This window comes from Hemicordylus capensis, chromosome 3, assembly GCF_027244095.1.
Source record: "Hemicordylus capensis ecotype Gifberg chromosome 3, rHemCap1.1.pri, whole genome shotgun sequence".
Taxonomy (NCBI): Eukaryota; Metazoa; Chordata; class Lepidosauria; order Squamata; family Cordylidae; genus Hemicordylus; species Hemicordylus capensis.
In genome coordinates, this window is record NC_069659.1 from 2,931,933 (window position 1) to 2,950,259 (window position 18,327).

General features: G+C 46.7%; 1 protein-coding gene across 4 annotated transcripts in view; it reads right to left on the reverse strand.

Moving 5' to 3' along the window:
- The window catches only part of RNF121 (ring finger protein 121), a 28,998-nt gene extending 10,677 nt beyond the window's left edge, over positions 1-18,321 (reverse strand). The window contains exons 1-5 of one of the 4 annotated variants that reach the window (XM_053308037.1): positions 18,191-18,321; positions 8,892-8,929; positions 4,835-4,976; positions 3,374-3,528; positions 511-618 (exon numbers count right to left, since the gene is read on the reverse strand). In XM_053308037.1, coding sequence (XP_053164012.1) covers positions 511-618; positions 3,374-3,528; positions 4,835-4,976; positions 8,892-8,929; positions 18,191-18,247 — 500 coding nt within the window. In that variant the 5' untranslated portion in view covers positions 18,248-18,321. Of the gene's footprint in view, positions 1-510; positions 619-3,373; positions 3,529-4,834; positions 4,977-8,891; positions 8,930-11,693; positions 11,806-18,190 lie in introns of those variants that run through there. The other 3 variants (XM_053308038.1, XM_053308040.1, XM_053308039.1) reach the window with 3 other exon arrangements.
- Between the last annotated feature and the right edge of the window lie 6 nt (positions 18,322-18,327).

An 18,327-nucleotide genomic window follows, 5' to 3' on the forward strand; every position in this document is an offset into this window, starting at 1 on the left:
TTAATCAAACTTAACATAACAAAATACCACTTCATGAATTCCAATGCATTGATCCCACAAACTAAAATCCTTCTAGGTATCCACACATCAAAACACACACATAGAAATATACACTCCTAGTGTAAAAAGTATATTTATTATGCAAGCTTGATTAAAGTGGGATACTTTGTGTTTTAGGTTGTTTATATATTAAGACTGAGATTTCCATTGGGGTTATTTGGACACCAATAGGCTGAGCCCTCAGGTTTCTCCTCCAAACCTGAATACCAGCTACAACATGTATTTAGTTTGACCTGACCAAGAGCAACCCCAGTTCTCCAGCCACACAGATGCCCCACTGGCTGCCCCCTTCTCCAGCACTTCATCTGATCTTGTCAGCCTATGCGGTCTGGCAACAGCTCACCGGGTAACAAAAGACGACACTGCTATTTTGCAACACATTTTGCAACTAGCTGGAGTGCATGGGAAGTCTGACCTTTTGAAATGCCAAAGACGGATGGATTTTCTCACCTGAATAACAAGTTAAGTCCAAAGAGTGTGAACATCACAGCCATGTAGCCCACAATTCCTGTGGCGTAGCTGATCTTGTAGATGAGCAGAAACCACTTGTAAACTAACCTGCAGGTGAGGTGGAGAAGAAGCAAATGCATAAGACTCTTAAAGCACAGGGAGGGGGGAAAGTGTGGCAAGGTCCACAGAGGAGCTAAGTTTTTACGATACTGTCTATTCCCTGGGGGTTCTCAAACTTGGGTCCCCAGATATGGCTGAACTACAACTCCCATCATACCTAGCCATAATGGATTGTGGCTGGGAATGATGGGAGTTGTAGTTCAACAACTTTTGAGAACCCTCAAATTTTGAGAAGCCCCAGGCAACAGACAGCATCTGGAGCTGAAAGATTTAGAGCAGCAAACTCTGGTCTATTTTATTTATTTAATCTATATACGGCCTGACTCCACCAGCTCTAGGTAGTACACAAAAATAAATACAACCAAACCAAACCAAAACAGATATTATAAGAATTTAAAACATTCAGAAATTACTACAAGCAAAGCTAAAGAAATGTATCTTAAGGGCTTCTAAAAAGGCTGGTAAAGAAGTTAAACCACGAATGTTTATGTTCCACAGCCCCAGGAGCAACTAGAGAAGAAGTAGAGAAGGCCCACTCACGAGTTGCCGCCAGATGAGCTGCCAGCATCCAGAGCTGGACGTCTCTTAATGACCTTAATGTACGATGGGGATCATGCAGAAGGCGGCGCCCTCTGAGGTAACTTGGTCCTAAACCATTAAGAGCTTGAAAGGAAATTACCAGCACTTTGTATTTTTCCAGGAAACCTAATGGCAGCCAATGCCATTGTTTTAAGACAGGCATAATATGTTCTCCCTGAGAAACTCTGGAGACGAATCCAGCCGCTGCATTTTGGACCAAACGATGTTCCCAAACTATTTGTTTGTTTCATTGCTATTCCGCCCTATCCATGCAAAGGCTCTGGGCAGTGTACAGCAATTAAAACAAAAAACACCCACTGAAAACAATCACTTAAAATAAGATAAAAACAAATGTAAAACCAGTTTAAAACCAGTTAAAAAAACATTTAAGAACAATTTAAAAATCCTGGAAGGCCAGGTCAAACAAATATGTTTTCAGGGTTCTCTTGAAGGCCAACCATGAGCCCAGACTAGGAATTTCTGCTAGGAGTGGATTCCACAGCCCAGGAGCAGCTACAGAGAAGTCCCCGGTTCTGAGTCGCCACCAGACATACCGGTGCTAACCAGAGACGGACCTACATACGGAACTACATACAAAAGCAACCCCACGTAGAGCGCATTGCAGTAGTCAAGCCCAGAGGTTACCGTTCTGAGTTCATTGTCTTCAAGGAATGGACACAAATGTTGTCCATTCCTATCAACTCCCCCCGAAGTTGATAAAAAGCACTCATGTCCATAGCCTCAACCTGAGAAACCAGAGTGAGGCCTGGGTCCAGAAGCATTCCCAAGCTACGTACCTGCTGCACTGGAGGGAGTGCAACCCCATCCAGAACAGGAAGAGCTATCATTTCCCTCGAAGTATGGCCCTTTACCATGAGTACCTCCATCTTGCTTGGATTCAGTTTCAATTTATTATCCCACATCCAGTCCATTATCGCCTGTAGCAGGCATTTAGGGGGCTTATGCCATTTCCTGATGATCATGGTATGGATAAATAGATTTGGGTGTCATCAGCATATTGATAACACCCTGCTCCAAATCTCCTGATAATCTCAGCTAGCCGTTTCATGTAGATGTTAAAAATCATTGTGCCAATGACTTGATCAAAATTTCAATCACCGGTAAGGGCTGGGGATCGAAATGCTTGTCTGTGCTTGTCAGGATTCCATGCATCCAATGGAATACTGTTCCTGCTCTCCAAAGAAGAAAGACTCCCCCATTCCTTTTCACCAACAGCTCTGAAAAACACCCCTCAGCTTCAAAGCAGTTTGCCAGATGGCACAGCAAGGGGACAGGGGACTGAGACACACAACTCCAAACACCCCCCACACCCTAAGGGTTGCCCCTCCCTGCAGTTCATGCAAGGCACTGATCACCATCACCACCACAGGACTTGAGATGCAGAAATGCGGCTGGCTCCCTCATCCCCAGCCAGACTGGATACAAAAGGAACGTCAGGGTGGATTTTCCTTCCTCCATTTGTAGAGAAAGCTAGCCATTAGTCTCACCTCAAACAGGAAACTAGTTTTGGGTTTCTTCTAGCAAAATAGCCACAGGAAATGGAGATTATTGATGATGAGGATGCTCCGTTGTGGTAAAAAGCAATCTGCCTTTTAAACCTGGATTATGCTGAAAGGCTTTCAATTTATTTAATCAGTGAAACTGTTTTAGCTTTGGCCAAGTACCGGAATGGGGAATATTGCCAAGACAGATGAATAAGACAACCTTTCCTTCAGAAAAACAGGAAAAGCTTTTATTTAAATATCAACTTTTAAGTAAACTTGTAAATGAAAGAAACAGTCTCCCTTCAGGATCCTTTTAGCAACCTATTCATGGAAGTTTTGCAATATGCATGTTTATTTTAATGTTTGTTTAGTATATTTTATTTAACAAATGCACATATTATAAAACCTCAATGAAGGCTTTTTGTGTTTTTGTTTTAAAGCTTATTTCATTTTAATCCAATAACTGGATGGCTATGCCAGACAATGAATCAAATGAAATAATCTAATCTGCCAAAAGCCCTAATAGGATAAATCAACTTTAATATACCAGACCAAGGTTTATGTCTAGGAAACCAGGGGTCTGCAGAGCTCACACACATTTGTATGATCAACCCTGAAAACAGGAGTGATCTCCAGTCGTGAGGCTTCTGCTCACCCACCTGGGAGTTGTTTGGACAAGAGGCTTCCGAGTAGCCCTGAATGTGATAAAGGCCGTGACGGCTGAAAAGAAGATCCAGATTACCAGGAACCGCCACCAGTGCAGCTTAACTGTGAAGTAGAGGGGGACAACCCACATCTGAAAAAGGGTCACCATCTGCAACAAGAGAAGAGAAGCATTTCAGCCAAGAAACAGCCTGCACAGTAGTAAGATCCAGCCCCCGGGTTGGATTAGCTACCACAGATTAGAATGCTGGCTTGTTTCCTTAAACGTGCACCAAGAAGAAAGGAAATATTTCCTCCCAACTCTTTTTCTAAGCAGGATGGGGTTCTCTGTCATACTGCAGTAAATAATCAGTGTTAAGTTATTGCAAGCCTATGCCCAGAGATACCCACATTTTGTGGGTATCTCAATACCTCAAAAATACAATTTTAATTTCCCCCCAAAGGAATACAAGATAGGTCTAGCATCAAAACAGGGAAAGTAAGGTTTTACTAGTCACCATGAATATCACAGTAATTGTAAAATGAGATCAAGAAAACTCTCGAGTTTTCTTTTAGTTCCCAAACCACTGAGAATTTTTAGCAAGTGTGTCACGCTGCAATCACTTTCTCCGCTCCCCCTCTCTCTGGGGAGCTCAGGCTTCTGAAAGTCTTTTGTCCAGGTGTCTTCCAGGGCCAGCCTGCTTAGCGTCAGCAGTGGAGTTCCCACACCCCCTTCAGACCATTCTCAGGTGAACGATGACATTTGCCAAGTTTGACACCACAAACAGATCTACACCCATCTAATACAGATCTCTGGCCATGTAGAAAGAAGTTTGCTTGCAGGGATGGAAAACCTGGAGACTGGCCAGGGAAACAGAGAACAGCCCTTTGAGCAGCCACTCTCTGGCCATGAAGCTGCTCAGGTCACTCATGAGAAGGGATCTTGCTGGCTGAATCGGCAAAACCTGGAACATTTACTTGCGAATAGGAGTTAAAAAAAGAAGAAGCCAGTTTTGCTTTGGCAGTTGCAGAATGTCACCCAAATCCTGTTGACGCCCAAATTGCTTCCTAGAGTAGTTGCATAGTTGTGCATTCCATTAATACTTGCTTTCTTTTTCTGGTTTTTAATTTTTTAAAAGAAATATGGCCCCTGGCTAACATTTTTTTTTTTAAAAAAGAGGAATTGCTGCATCTCCACCCACCCCACTGCCCAGCAGGCACGATGCAATGGGGGTGGGTAGGGGTTTTGCCTAACACGGGCAACACCCTTTGGTCGACTCCACCCGCTGTGCAGGATGCCACCACATCACATCCAAGGTCAAACTGCTGCTGGGACAACATGTGGGCCATGAAACCCTCACTGAAAAATGAACCCAAGTTGTGGTACAGCCAAGCTGGAGGGATGGCACCCGGGAAGATTTTGGAAGGGGAGCCTCAAAGAAGGGCATTCGGCAACATATACCTAAGAGCCAGCTTACGTTGTAGGAGCGGGGGTGCCTCTGCTTCCACTGCACCAGGAGGAGCTGGGCCACCACCAGCGTGGCGATCAGGATGAGGACCATCTCGGCGTGCATGGCCTCGTGGCCACGGTGCTTGGCGTGCATCCGAGCATGCTCGACCCTGGAAGGAGAATGGGGCAAGGTCAGCCTTCATACTTGAGGCCCTTCCAGTTTTGCTATTCCTAGAACGGATTCCTTGCTTTGTGGGCACATCAGACCTTCCAGCAATGATGATGATGCCTGCGGGCACTCTGGAGTCTGCAAGGAGGCCATGCCCACAGCTGCATCTGTCTTGTGCTGCAGCAGGCACGACATGTCACAACTGGGAACAGGATTCTGTCTCCTGAAAGTTGTCGGCTAGACCTTATAACTGAAAAGAGAAGGCTGAAATTGTACGGCCAATGCCTGGAGCAGGGTCTCCAAGGCTCCTTTTACATTTGGCTTGAGAGGACCATGCTGAGATGTTAACTGCAGGAAAGCATTTATGCCATTTTAAACCCAGCAATTCATTTTTAGCCTGTTCTCTACAAGCCCCCGCTTTCCTCTCTGTGTCCCATAGAGCACACTTTTCTCTACATTGCCACAGGTCTGTTTGGACCCTGGTCTGTTAATCCTCCTCCTCTCTCCTGCCCCCTTTCCATGAGGCTGAAGCCTGGAAGAGGAAAAAGAAAATCCAATTCTGGATGAAAACTGGTTCTCCCCCAAACAAGGCATTGTTTGTAAAGGATAAGACAAGTTGGGAATAAATTGGAAGAAACTTATGCAATGTTTTCTCTTTCAGAATGATGAGTAAATATTTTTAAACGAGTATTTTACAATAAGATCCTAACAGCCAATCACAAGATTCAAAAGGCTGTAATGTTAGCAATTATAGATTAGCGTCTGTATTTGTCTATAATATTAACAAGCAACATTCTTTTGACCAGATGTCGGAAACGTTCTTTCAACAGTTGCAGAATACGGGACATCTTCGGACCTTGGTCCAAACCGGAGGTCTGTTAAGCACATTTCTCTTGAAACATGGTGACCAAGCCTTTCTGTCACTCAGCCTCTGACTCTGAGCTTCCCACCTGCCTCAGATGCTTCCATATCCTGCATCATGTGAAAATATCTTAATACACACAGATGCTAGTGATAAACTAATATATAAAAATAGGGAGAAAACGCCATCTTCTGAAGTCCCTGAAGCAGAAATATTAAGTTCAGAATTGGAAGTGGTGAATCTTTCACAGGATGACTAGAGAAACTTGAGAGAACTACCCTCTTCCAGGATGTATCGGGTAACAGCCAGACTAATCAGTCATGACTAAGCACCACTGCACCAAAGCAGTGTGAGTGGGGAGCAGGGGGATGGAAATTTCAAGACTGAAAATGAGTGGGCTGGAAACATCTGTCCATCTAAAACGGAGTTCCAGTCTTTAGGGTTGGATGAACTGCACCCTGGGTACTAAAATGCCGATATACTGTACTCTCAGAACTCTTGCCCGTTATCTTGGAAAAATCCTGGAGGGCAGGCGAGAAGCCACTAGACTGGGGATAATAAATAAAATTAAAAAACAAACAAAACCAAAAAATCTTTGTTATCCACCCCATAACAAATTGCTTTCTGGGCAGGGCTCACAATAGAACATCAAAACATCCAATAAACACATATCAAATCAAAACACACCAATAAAAAAACAAAAACAAACAATTTTGAAACTTTTTTTTAAAAATCAATTTTAAAAATCAATGCTGTCCCAACTTCAAAAAAGGGGAGGAAAGGAGGACTTGGGAAGCTACAGACCAGTCAGTCTGACTCTGACTTCGATTAACAGGGAAGAAACTAGAACAGATAATAAAGCAAACAGTCTGTAAGCATCTTGGTAACAATGCAATAAGTAATGGGCGCCAGCATGGATTTGTGAAGAATAAGTCCTGCTGGACTAATCTCATTTCTTTTTTTGATCATGTTACAAGTTCAGCAGGGTGTGGAAATCCTGAGAATGGAATTTAGCCTGATTTCAGAAAAGTGCTGGACAAAGTGCCCCATGATATTTTGGTTAGCAAACTGGTCAGACACAAGCTAGACAATAACAACATCCACGCAGGTTTGGAAACTGTACTCAAAAGCAATCATCAAGCTAGAGAGTGGTTTCAAGTGGAGTGACACAGGGCTCTGCTTGGGGCCTGGTAGGCAGTCATCAGCATTGTTATTTATGACACAAAACTAGGAGGGATTGCTAGGATCAGAAAAATAATACAATTTAAAATGACAAATGACTTATGTAAGAAATAAATAACAAAAAGAATAACTGGGCTGAAACTAATGAATGAAGCCCAGCAGACAGAAATTCAAAGTACAGGGTGGAGGCGGGAGGAATCAAATGCATAGGTACAGGATGAGGGATACTTGGCTGGGCAACAGAACCCATGAAAAGGACCTTGGGGTTGCAGCTGATCACAGACCAAACATGAGTTCAAAATGTGATGCAGCTGCTAAAAAGGCTAATGCAATTTTAGGCTGCATAAACAGAACCATGGTTTCCAATGCACAAGGAATAATTCCATTTCATTATGCACTAGTCTAACCTCAACTGAAGTCGTGCATTCAGTTCAAGGATTTAGACTAATTAGAACGGGTTCAGAGAAGGGTGACAAAGATCTTGAAAAGAGAAGACGGGGATGGGGGCAGGGCAGGGCTCTCCAAATACCTGAAGAGCTCTCCCAAAGATGAGAGCAAAGGCTTGTTCTCCGCTGCTCCCGACAGCAGGACTAGATGCAAGGGAGGGGGGCTTAAGTTACAGGGGGGCACGTTTGTGGCCAAATATTAGAAGCAACATCTTATAGTAAGCGCAGCTTGACAATGGAACCAGGTACTTAGAGGCTCTCGAGGGTCCTCAAGTTGCAGGTGCTGAAGCAGAGTCTAGACAGCCATCCACTAGGGATGCTCTAGCCCTCTGTTTCCTGCACCGAGTAGGGCTTTGGAAGAGAACACTGACAAGGCCCCCTCCAACTCTTCTACATTAGAGAAGCGAGCTAGCTTCTCAGCTCTCTCTCAAAACACAAATGTCAAATTTCCACATCATCTCCATGATGATCCTGAAGTCTATATTGGCACTCTGGACCCAAGTGGGGCAAGAGAAGGAGGGCCTGCTCTGTGGCTCTCTTGGCCAAGAGATCCATGCAGCATCCTCTCCTCCTTCCAGCCTCCACTGGTCAATGGTGGCTCTGGCCAGCTCCTGTTCTTTCTGCCATCCAAGGGCAAGAGGAGGGGCTGCTGCCTCCAACTCCATCCTCCTGTAAGTTGCGGAGGTGGGGCTAATGGGACATGGGGGGCTTTGCCCCAGGGCCCCTCAGGGTGCAAGATGAAAACCAGCAGCGGCTCGTCCTAAGGAGCCGGGGGCGCCCAAGGAGGCACAGCTGCCTCGGCTTCCCAGCAGCTGCTCTGGTGGCTCCTCTCTCTCCTGCCCCGCTCAGAGCCGTGCTGCCTGCAGTTAACTGGGCAGCCCTACCTGACAAATGGCCAGCCCGTGGGCAGCATGGGAGAGAGAGGAGCAACCTGAGCTGCTGCCGGGAAGCAGAGGCAGCGGCGCCTCCTTTGCCCCATCCCAGCTTGTTTGGATGAGCTACCTCTGGTGTAAAAACACAGCACAGCTGATACAGTGACCTGAAGACTCTTTACAGAAGAGGATGTGCACCTTTGGGGCAAATCCAATGTTGATAGTTTCATCTTTAACTTACTCCACGCAACCCCACACCTGAATCCACCTCCCAGACACACCCAGCATTTGAGGTGGAGCTGGCCACTGACGTGCCAGAGGTTACCCAAGTATATTTGCAGTATGATTTGGATGAAATGAAGATACATAAATATTCCCAGCAGCACAACCATACACGCCAGCTCCATCCTCTCAAGGAGTGTGTACAAAACCAACGGTTCTAAGCTTCCGCAGACGCCCTCGGCCATAGCCACTTTGTGCTCGTGGACCCAAGAGGCAAGAGAAGAGGGATATCCACCATGGTCCCCGAACTCAACGAGCAGGCTACCACTCACCTCCATCGCTCTTCTGGAGCCAAGTGGGACAGGTCAACCTGCAGAGAACAAGAACAACCAGCTGCAGCATAAGCCGTGAAGAAAGCGGCACAGTCCTCTGACGAGGGTGAGAGCCAGACAAACTCATCCAGCAAAGCTGTTCCTGAATAAGTCTAAATGCCCTAGAGCAGAATTTTCTTTAACATTTACTTAAAAGATTTACATTTGCAAAACAAACTAACAAACAAAAACCCTCAGAAGAACTTATTCATGTTGGCTGCATCCTAAGGAGTGCAAGCAGAAGGAAGCTGGCGGGAGCAGGCTTCCTCACTTCTCCTCAGTACAGCAAGTCCCTCTGCCCTCCAGAAGATCCACTCCTGAGGCTCCAGAATAGAGACCTTCAGTCCTATTCTGAGGACTGTGTGGGGCATGGAGAGCTGAAAGAAGGAGCGGAGAGGGGAGGAAATATCATCCTCTCCGTGTGCAAACAGAAATGCTTCCTGGTTATAGAAGAGGCACTTAGGTCTCCAACTCCATCACAGGAACATAGGAAGCTGCCATATACTGAGTCAGACCACTGGGCCATCGAGCTCAGGTTGTCTACACAGACTGGCAGCGGCTTCTCCAAGGTTAAGAATAACAAAGGAACAGCTGTGCTGGATCAGTCCCAAGCTCTATCATGTCCAGCATCCTGTTTCACACAGTGGCCCACCAGATGCCTCTGGAAAGCACACAAGCAAGAGGTGAGGACATGCCCTCTTTCTTGCTGTTGTTCGCCCACAACTGGTATTTAGAGGCATCTTGCCTCTGAGGCTGGAGGTGGCTTATAGCCACCAGACCAGTAGACACTGATAGACCTGTCCTGCATGAATTTGTCCAAGCCCCTTTTAAAGCCATCCAAGCTGGTGGCTATCACCACTTCCTGTGGCAGAGAATTCCATAGATTAATTATGTGCTGTGTGAAAAAGTACTTCCTTCTGTTGGTCCTAATTTTCCCAGCATTCAGTTTCATGGGATGACCCCTGGTCCCAGTGTTGTAAGAGAGGGAGAAATATTTCTTTCTGTCCACCCTCTCTACTCTAGGAATAATTTTATACACCTCAATAATGTCTTTAGTCACCTTTTTTCCAAGGTAAAGAGCCCCAGATGATGTAGCTTTGCCTCACAAGGAAGGTGCTCCAGGCCACTGACCATCTTGGTTGCCCTCTTCTGCACCTTTCCCAGTTCTACAATATCCTTCATAAAATACGGTGACCAAAACTCTACACAGTTCTCCAAATGTGCCCACACCATAGGTTTGTATAAAGACATAATATTAGCATTCTTATTTTTAACCCCCCTCCTAATGATCCATAGCATGGAATTAGCCTTTTTTGCTGCTGCTGTGCACTGAATCAATACTTTCAATGAGCTGTCCACCATGACCCCAAGATCTCTCTCCTGGCCAGTCACTCACAATTCAAATCCCATCAGCGGATATGTGAAGTTGGTGGTTTTTTGCCCCAATGTGCATCACTTTACACTTGCTTACATCAAACCGCATTTGCCATTTTGTCGCCCACTCCCCCAGTTTGGAGAGATCCTTTTGGAGCTCCTCATAATCTGTTTTGGATTTCACTACCCTAAATAGTTTAGTGTCCTCTGCAAATCTGGCCAGTTTGCTGCTCACCCCAACTTCTAGAAAACTTACAGGTGGGAGTATCTCTCAGCCCTATCTGGAGATGCTGTCAGGAAGCAAACTTGGAACCTCAGATGCTCTTCCCAGAGCAGCCCCATCCTCTGAGGAGAATATCTTACAGTGCTCACACATGTAGTCTCCCTTTCAAATGCAAATCAGGGAAAACCCTGCTTAGCAAAGGGGACAATTCATGCTTGCTACCACAAGTCCACATGTTACTACATACTGTAGTCGTATATAACTAGCTAGAGTTAGTAATTAAAAGCAAAACCCCTATACACCAACGAGCTCCATCAAATCACAACTGAAATTCTGCAGAAAACATGGAGTTCCAGAATCCCAGGATTGAGTCAAGAGATGGAATCTGAAGTATAATTCACAAGGGGGATGGGGGGTGGCAGGCAAAGTTCCCAGAAGGTGTACATTGTCTTACCTTGAGAGTGTTTCATTCTTAACCCCGATAACTGAGCCAAGAGACACTTTCTACAGTGGCAATTCTCATATTTAGCAGGGCGAGAGCACCTGGCCCTTTCCAGGCCCAGCACAGCATCCCTCCAGTGGGTGGTGTTTGTTACTGCCTTGGGTTTGTTTTAGACTGCGAGCCCTTTGGGGACAGGGAGCCATCTTATTTGTTTCCCAATGTAAACGGCTTTGGGAACTTTTGTTGATAAGTGGTATACACATATTTGTAGTAGTAGAGGTTTCCTTCACCTTGGGCCCACTGACATGCTTTTACAGGTGTGGAATACCTGGGAGCTGAAGCTTTGCCTATCACAGGCTGATAAAACCAGCACGCAGCAGGAACACAAAGTTAGCTTACTGGATTCTCACAGCGATCCAGTCACAGGAATGACTCACTCATGCTTGGAAATCTAACATAATTTACAGGTGGCAGATGGGCTAGCCTCTTCCACGATCACCAAGAGCTCGTGAACATTAAAGGCTAACAGTTTCTGTTGGACTAGAACCCACATCATCACCAGCAACAATACATTGTGGCTTGGAATGGTGGGAGTTGTAGTCCAACCACAGATGGAGAGGCTGGCCACCCCAGCTTTAAGAGCCATAAGACTTCTTTGTCATTCCACTGCGTCAGGACCAGGTGTTGGAAGAAGCAGAATTGCATTATAAAGAAACAAACTCACTTTGTGGACAGGCATCTCTACTCTTCAAGGCAGATATGAACGGTCAATCCCCCCACCCCCGTCAACGGAACTTCAGTAGAATACTAAATTTTCTAACCCATACACTGCCGGGAACATCTACAGAACCTTCAGAGCCACACACATTCCACCTGTATTATTAGATCATCCTAAGAACAGAGGAACAGCCCTGCTGGATCAGGTCCAAGGCCTCTCTAGTCCAGCATCCTGTTCCACATAGTGGCCCACCAGATAATTGACTAGGAGGGGGCAGGAAATGCTATGCATCACTTTGAGGAATGCCATGGGCACACACACAGCTGGGTTTTTACTGATATACAGCCACTTGGGCACATGGCACTTTATAGAGTAACATAAGCAAAATACAGGTCCCTGCCCCCAAAGAGACTGCAATCTCAACAGAGGTCAAGGCGAGGAAAGGAAGGCAGCCCAGGAAAAGCACACACAAATGCAGCTGCATGGAGTCAAGCTTAGTCTCTGTAGCCAATGAGTACTGTACTACAGGCCCATTTAATTTTTGGTTTTGTCAAAATGGTTGAGTGATTGCTGTGAACTGCCATAAGACTCTGATTTGGCAGTACAGAAATGAGATAAATATCTGTCTTCTACCAAGTTGGCCCTTGGTCCACACATCCCAAGATACTCCAACTGCCAGTGGCTCTCCAGAGTCTTAGGGCAAGGCCCTCCCAGTTCTGCTCCCAGAGGACCTTTTCGTCTGGAGATGCCAGGAAGTAACCCAGAACCTTGTGCAGGTCCATCATGCTCTGCCGCCAAGCTATGGGGCCTCTAACTCACACAAACAAGGAATGGGTCTTCTGGGCTTTGAAGTCCTGTTAATTCACATTATAATCTACTGCCAGCCCTATCCAGAAGGGCCTTTAAAATACAAAGTACTGCAACAAATACTGAACACAAGTGTTGCTTATAAAATAGTTTAGACCTTAAGTTATTTAACAAGCACTCTTTAAAATAGGATGTAAAATACACCCTTCATCAACTCCAAGATGCTAGATCACCCTTGCAATAAACACTGAGGGGGCAGTCTACCCCCTCCCGCTCCCTGGCCCCCAGCTCCAGGCAAGGAGCAAATTGCAGGGCTGCTCTTTGTTTGCCCAAACCAGACAGTCTCCCCCCTCTCTTCTGGAACAACAGCAGCTGAGTTTTGAGGACCACAGGAGAAGCCTGAAACAGTGGCTATCTCCAGCCAGTAGGTCTGAGAAAAGCCCTGGTATTACAAGTTTCAACTACTTAAGTCAGATCCCTGAAAAAAATAAATCACTAGATTAAAAAAGATCCACTGTTCTTGCTTGTGAAATGCATTCAGGATTTCTCTCTGTACCCATGAGGTGTGAGAAACCCTAAAATCATGAGGATCAAAATGCTCAGAATTTCAGTAAGACGTCTGTTTGCCATGAGGAATCATTTCAAGGAGCACAGGTTCTAGAGGGAGGTTTCAAGACAAGAGGTGACACTTGAAGATCTGGCAGGGTTGTGCTTGTACCGTAGAGTGGGAAGAAGGTAGACAGCAATTCACCAGCAGGCCACAGCTGGGGGTTGAGATTCTTGCAATGAACCTGAGACGAAGGGGCCTTGCTCTCAGATCAGCAAAGCATCTCGGATGTTCTCAAGCCAGAGTGCATACTTGGGACCCTTAGTCATGGCCTAGCTATTAAGAGTCCCCTTGACAGGCGCTTTGTGGAACTAACACATATTGGTGGATTCTAAAAAGAAGCAGGGCACACAAGACTGGTCAGCCCCACCCTGCTGAAGACGGTGCCAGGTAGCACTACAGAAGCTTACCTGTCAGAGGGCAAAAGGACACCGGAGGAGGAGGGGAACATGGAAGCCATAAAGAGCCCAGCTGAGAAATCAAAACCTGGGGAGCTGTTCCTTTTATAGGCCTGAAACTCAATAGGGCGGCAGAGAGCTTCGCTTCAGGCCTCGTGTTTAGTTACACAGGCAGGGGAAGTGGGCCAGTGCTCTCGGCTCCAGCTCACAGGGACGGCTGAACATTCACCGTGTTTTGGTGACCCATCCACAAGCAAGGCAGATAGGCTGGCAGCTAAGCCGAAAGCGAGTCTTCTGTCTCTCCATATCCTCCTCCCAAGTCAGAAAGCCAAATGGGTTTGCAGTTCTCTTGAGAGTGCTGCAAAACAGCCTCCACAACCCAACACAATGCCTTGCTCCATGTATTTGCCAACATGGCCCTAAGTGATAAGCACATGATCTTCACTACAAATGTCAGAACACGCAACACAGACAGGCTCGGGCTTTTCGTGTATGCTCCGCTTGCCATTTAGTACAGGTTATGGCCTCACAAAACACACCATTCGCTTAAGTCTCTGTGGTTCTACCACTCAAGGAGCAGGGCAGGCCACAGTCTCTGGCCACGAGGGGACAGAGGCCCTCTATCCTTCCCTATGGTTACTATTCCTTTCAACCTTTATTTCTCTACTTTACTCTCAGCCAACTGCCACCACTCTGTTTCCCCTCAAAACACACAAATCTTGATCACACAACAACTGTATGCATTTACATGTTCTGAAATATTTCATTTCCAAATACCAATACGAGTATTTATATACCGCTTTTCAATCAAAGTTCCCAAAGCGGTTTACATACAGAAATTGATTAATTAATTAATTAATTAATTAATTAATTAAATGGCTGCCTGTCCCCAAAGGGCTCATAGTCTAAAAAAGAAACATAAGAAAGGCACCAACAACAGCCACTTGAGGGATGCTGTGCTGGGGTTGGATAGGGCCAGTTGCTCTCCCCCTGCTAAATAAAGAGAATCGCCACTTTTAAAAGGTGCCTCTTTGCTCAGTTAGCAGGGGTTAACTGATACTGCTGCTTGCACAAGTTCTGCAACTTTATGCAACAAAACACACACAAGCCATGAGGATGGTGAACATTCTAGCTGTCAAGACTGATCCAAACTGAGTTATAGTGGTTTCACCTTTAAACAATAGATAAGAAGCAACAAGGAGATTTATTTCAAATCCCATCCCGTGATCTCAAATGCCATCTCCTAGACTGCTCAAGAAACCAAGATCCCCCTTTGTTACAGCTTTTTTCCCACATTTAGGTGTCAAGGTCTCTACAGAAATATGATGCTAAGCCCTCTGAATGGCAACCTACAGATCAAACACCAACACAAGAAGCAGGATACGCAGCAGGGAAGCAGGGAAGGGGGCCTAGGAGGGTTCCCACTAGAAGTCTGGACCAAGAAGGGCACCGACATCTCTTCTCTCACTCCTTAGGGACTGGATCCTCTGCTCAAGATCCCATCAATCCAGATATACAAACATTATTTGTGTATCAACAAATAGCTAACCCCAAACTCTTAAGGTTCTTGCAATTCAGCTCCATCAGGAAGATCAAGTTTCCATTAGCAACAAAATCAACTGGCACAATTATCCACAGCATAAGCCTTTGTGCAAGATGAGTGTCATGTCTGGCAGAAGCAGAACTGCTTAGGGGTTAGAAGGTCTGTTCCAGAGGCCCTTCCCAACCAGAACACGATTTGTCCCATGCATGACAAGAGCCATGTAAAACAAGACCTGCACACAACTGTGAACTGACTCACACAAATCCTAAAGAACAGAACAAGAAGTGGAGGGGTGGGGGGAGGAAGAGGCCAGTCAAGGACACTGTTCAGCCATGAAGCTCACTGAATGGGGGCCAGTCGCTGTCTGTGTACATGCACGTGCTTGTATGCCAGCCTGAGTACTTTAGGGTGGTATAAAAATGCAACAAGCAAAAGTAGCCATTAAAAGGCGCGGTGGGCAACTATGAGAGAAGAGACCTCCTCATGGGTGGCTCCCAGATTGCGGAACTCTCTCTCAGCTCATTAGTCTTCTTCACTCTTAAGAGCATGTGCTTCTCTAGAGCGTTTCAGGAGACAGAGGGAGAACTGGGCTGGATGCTTGCTGCTTCTCTGCCTCTTCATTCTTGCTTTTGTTGCTCTGTCCAATGCGGTTGCTCATACCATTTTCTATATTGATTTAGTCCTTTGAGGACCTTTTAGATAGAAGTGGAGTACAAATTAGGGATGTGCAAAACATTCTGAGTGTTGTGACTACTATTTTGGAGGGCTGTTTTTCCAAGGAGGGCTGGTCTGCCCATTGAAGTTGGTGGGTAGACCAGGCCTCTGCACAGCATATCGGCCCACCTTGGGAGGATTGGTCTACCATGTAGATCAATCCTCTGAGGAGGGCTGACATGCTAAGTCCAAGGCAGAGGCCTGGTCTACCCACCCCATGCGGCAGGTAGACCAGCCCTCTGAGGTGGGCTGATGTGCCAAGTCTAGAGCAGGGACCTGGTCTACCCACTGACTCCAAACGGTAGACCAGCCCGCCCTAGAAAAACAGACCTCCAAAATGGCGCTCGGAACACTCAAAATGTTCTGAGCTCGTTCCATCAGAACTGGCTTAGCTGGTTGTTCTGACAAAATGTTCCGGGATTTGCATTTCGTTTTGAGCTTGAAACGAAATGCAAAATCCACTTCATGCACATCTCTAGTACAAATATCTTCAAGTCCACATACATAAGAGAGCTCCCAGGCAGTGATTTTCAAGATTCTGTCTTAAGGAAATCCTTTCTGCATCAACATATCTGCAAGAACCCCCCACCCCACCCAAGTCTCTTCTACGGAGCCTGGTATTGCAGAAGATTCTGGGACATGTTCTTGTTTGTATTAGTTCAGGCAACAGATGCCCTGGACCAAAAAAAAACCCAACACATTCCTAGCAGGGGGAGGTGGGCAAGCTGCTTTTCAGGGAAGCTAAGTTTAAATGAGCATGGTACTGAACAGCCATTTTCTGGGGCTGCCACTTGTTTCAAATCCTAAGCGTGGGGGATGCTATATGTCTAAAGGTGGAAAAACTGAAAGTGACCTTTTTCTGACATCCACTGCTTGTAATACTTTCTTCTCCCTTTGCCGTCTTCCTTACTGTATAAGTTTAAGCTGCAAGCTCTTTGGGGCTGGGACCTGTCATTTCCCTTTATGTTGCTCTGAAAAGCAGCATGTACATTGATGATGCTATATTAGCAGTTGGAATAATACTTCACAGGGTTGCTGCCAAGGATGAAGAGAAATGCTTCAAGGCAGAAGGTGAGATATAAGTTAGTCTCACCCCTACAGAGCCTAAGCCCAAGTATGAGTGAACTGAGCTTGCAATATTCTCCCTTATGCTCTCACTTCTATCTTCCCCACCTTCTCTTGGGGAAGTGTTTAGATTGTAAGCTCCTCGGGGCAGAGGTCTGGCCTTTTGTACACTGCCTAGAGATACATGTATCTGGTGGTATATAAATATGATAAATAAATAAATAAATCTGTGCACCTGAAGTGAAGGCATATTCACCCTCATGCTCCTCAGCTCCCTCTATTGCACCCCCTGTCTTATTTTAGACTATAAGGTTCTCAGGGTGTGGACCTGTGTTTTGGCATATGCTACTATGCAAAGCTGCAGGCACAAGGATGCCATTACATGAAAAAGAAAACACAATTGAATCAGTCTGGTGAAGTAGCAGCTGGAGTGTCGAGTTAAGAGCAGGAAGCTAAAGGTAAAGTGTGTTGTCGAGTCGATGTCAACTCCTGGCGACCACAGAGCCCTGTGGTTGTCTTTGGCAGAATACAGGAGGGGTTTAGCAGCAATATAGGAAAATGCTGACAGGCATCATCTCATACTGTGCAGGAGGAAGCAATGGTCAACCCCTCCTGTATTCTACCAAAGACAACCACAGGGCTCTGCTTTGATGGCACACTTTACCTTTACCATTGCCATCTCCCACACAGTATGAGATGATACCTTTCAGCACCTTCCTGTATCGCTGCTCCCTGATCTATAGTTTGGGAAACATGCCAGCGGGGATTCAAACCGACAACCTCTGGCTTGCTAGTCAAGTCATTTCCCCACGGCACTACTAGGCGGCTCAGGAAGACACAGATCCAAATCGCCACTCCACCATGAATGGCCAGCCTCAGGCCAGCCACTCTCGCTCTGCCTAACCTACCTCACAGGGCTGTCATCAAGACAAGGGGGTTGGCGTTGGGAAAACCACACCGAGCTCCTTGGAGAGAGGGCAAGTCAGAAAAGCCGCTGAGGGCGCAGTGGCCATTGTCAGGCTAGGCCTGGGTTCAAGCCCTTCCTCAGCCCCGGCGCTCCGTGGGAGGCCGGGGCCAGCCACATGGTCACGCAGCCGAGCCCACCTCGCAGGGTTGTTGCTGTTAGGACCAAAGGGAGGGCGGGCGGGGGGAGAAAGGAGAAGGGAGCCGCACTGGGCTCCTGGGAGGGAACAGAAGCCAGAGGGGAAGCCATGCTGGTGCCACCACCCCACACAGACCATGCAGCTGGTGCCACAAGCCCAGCATGGGAACCAAAGCGCTGCGGGCCCCGGATGGCAATCTGGGGAGCGGGATGGATGCGGGGGGAGGCTGGTGCTGGGGGTGCCGCGGCCGCCCCTGCCCGACCCACCTCCTCCACGTCGTGCTCCAGGGGGCCCCCAACTTCCACTTCCACCACCGCCGCCATCTTGCCCCCTCGCCGGCAGCCCCCCCCTGCAGGAGGGCGGCCAGCCGGCCCGCTCGTTTCCGCTGGAGCCGACCAACCGG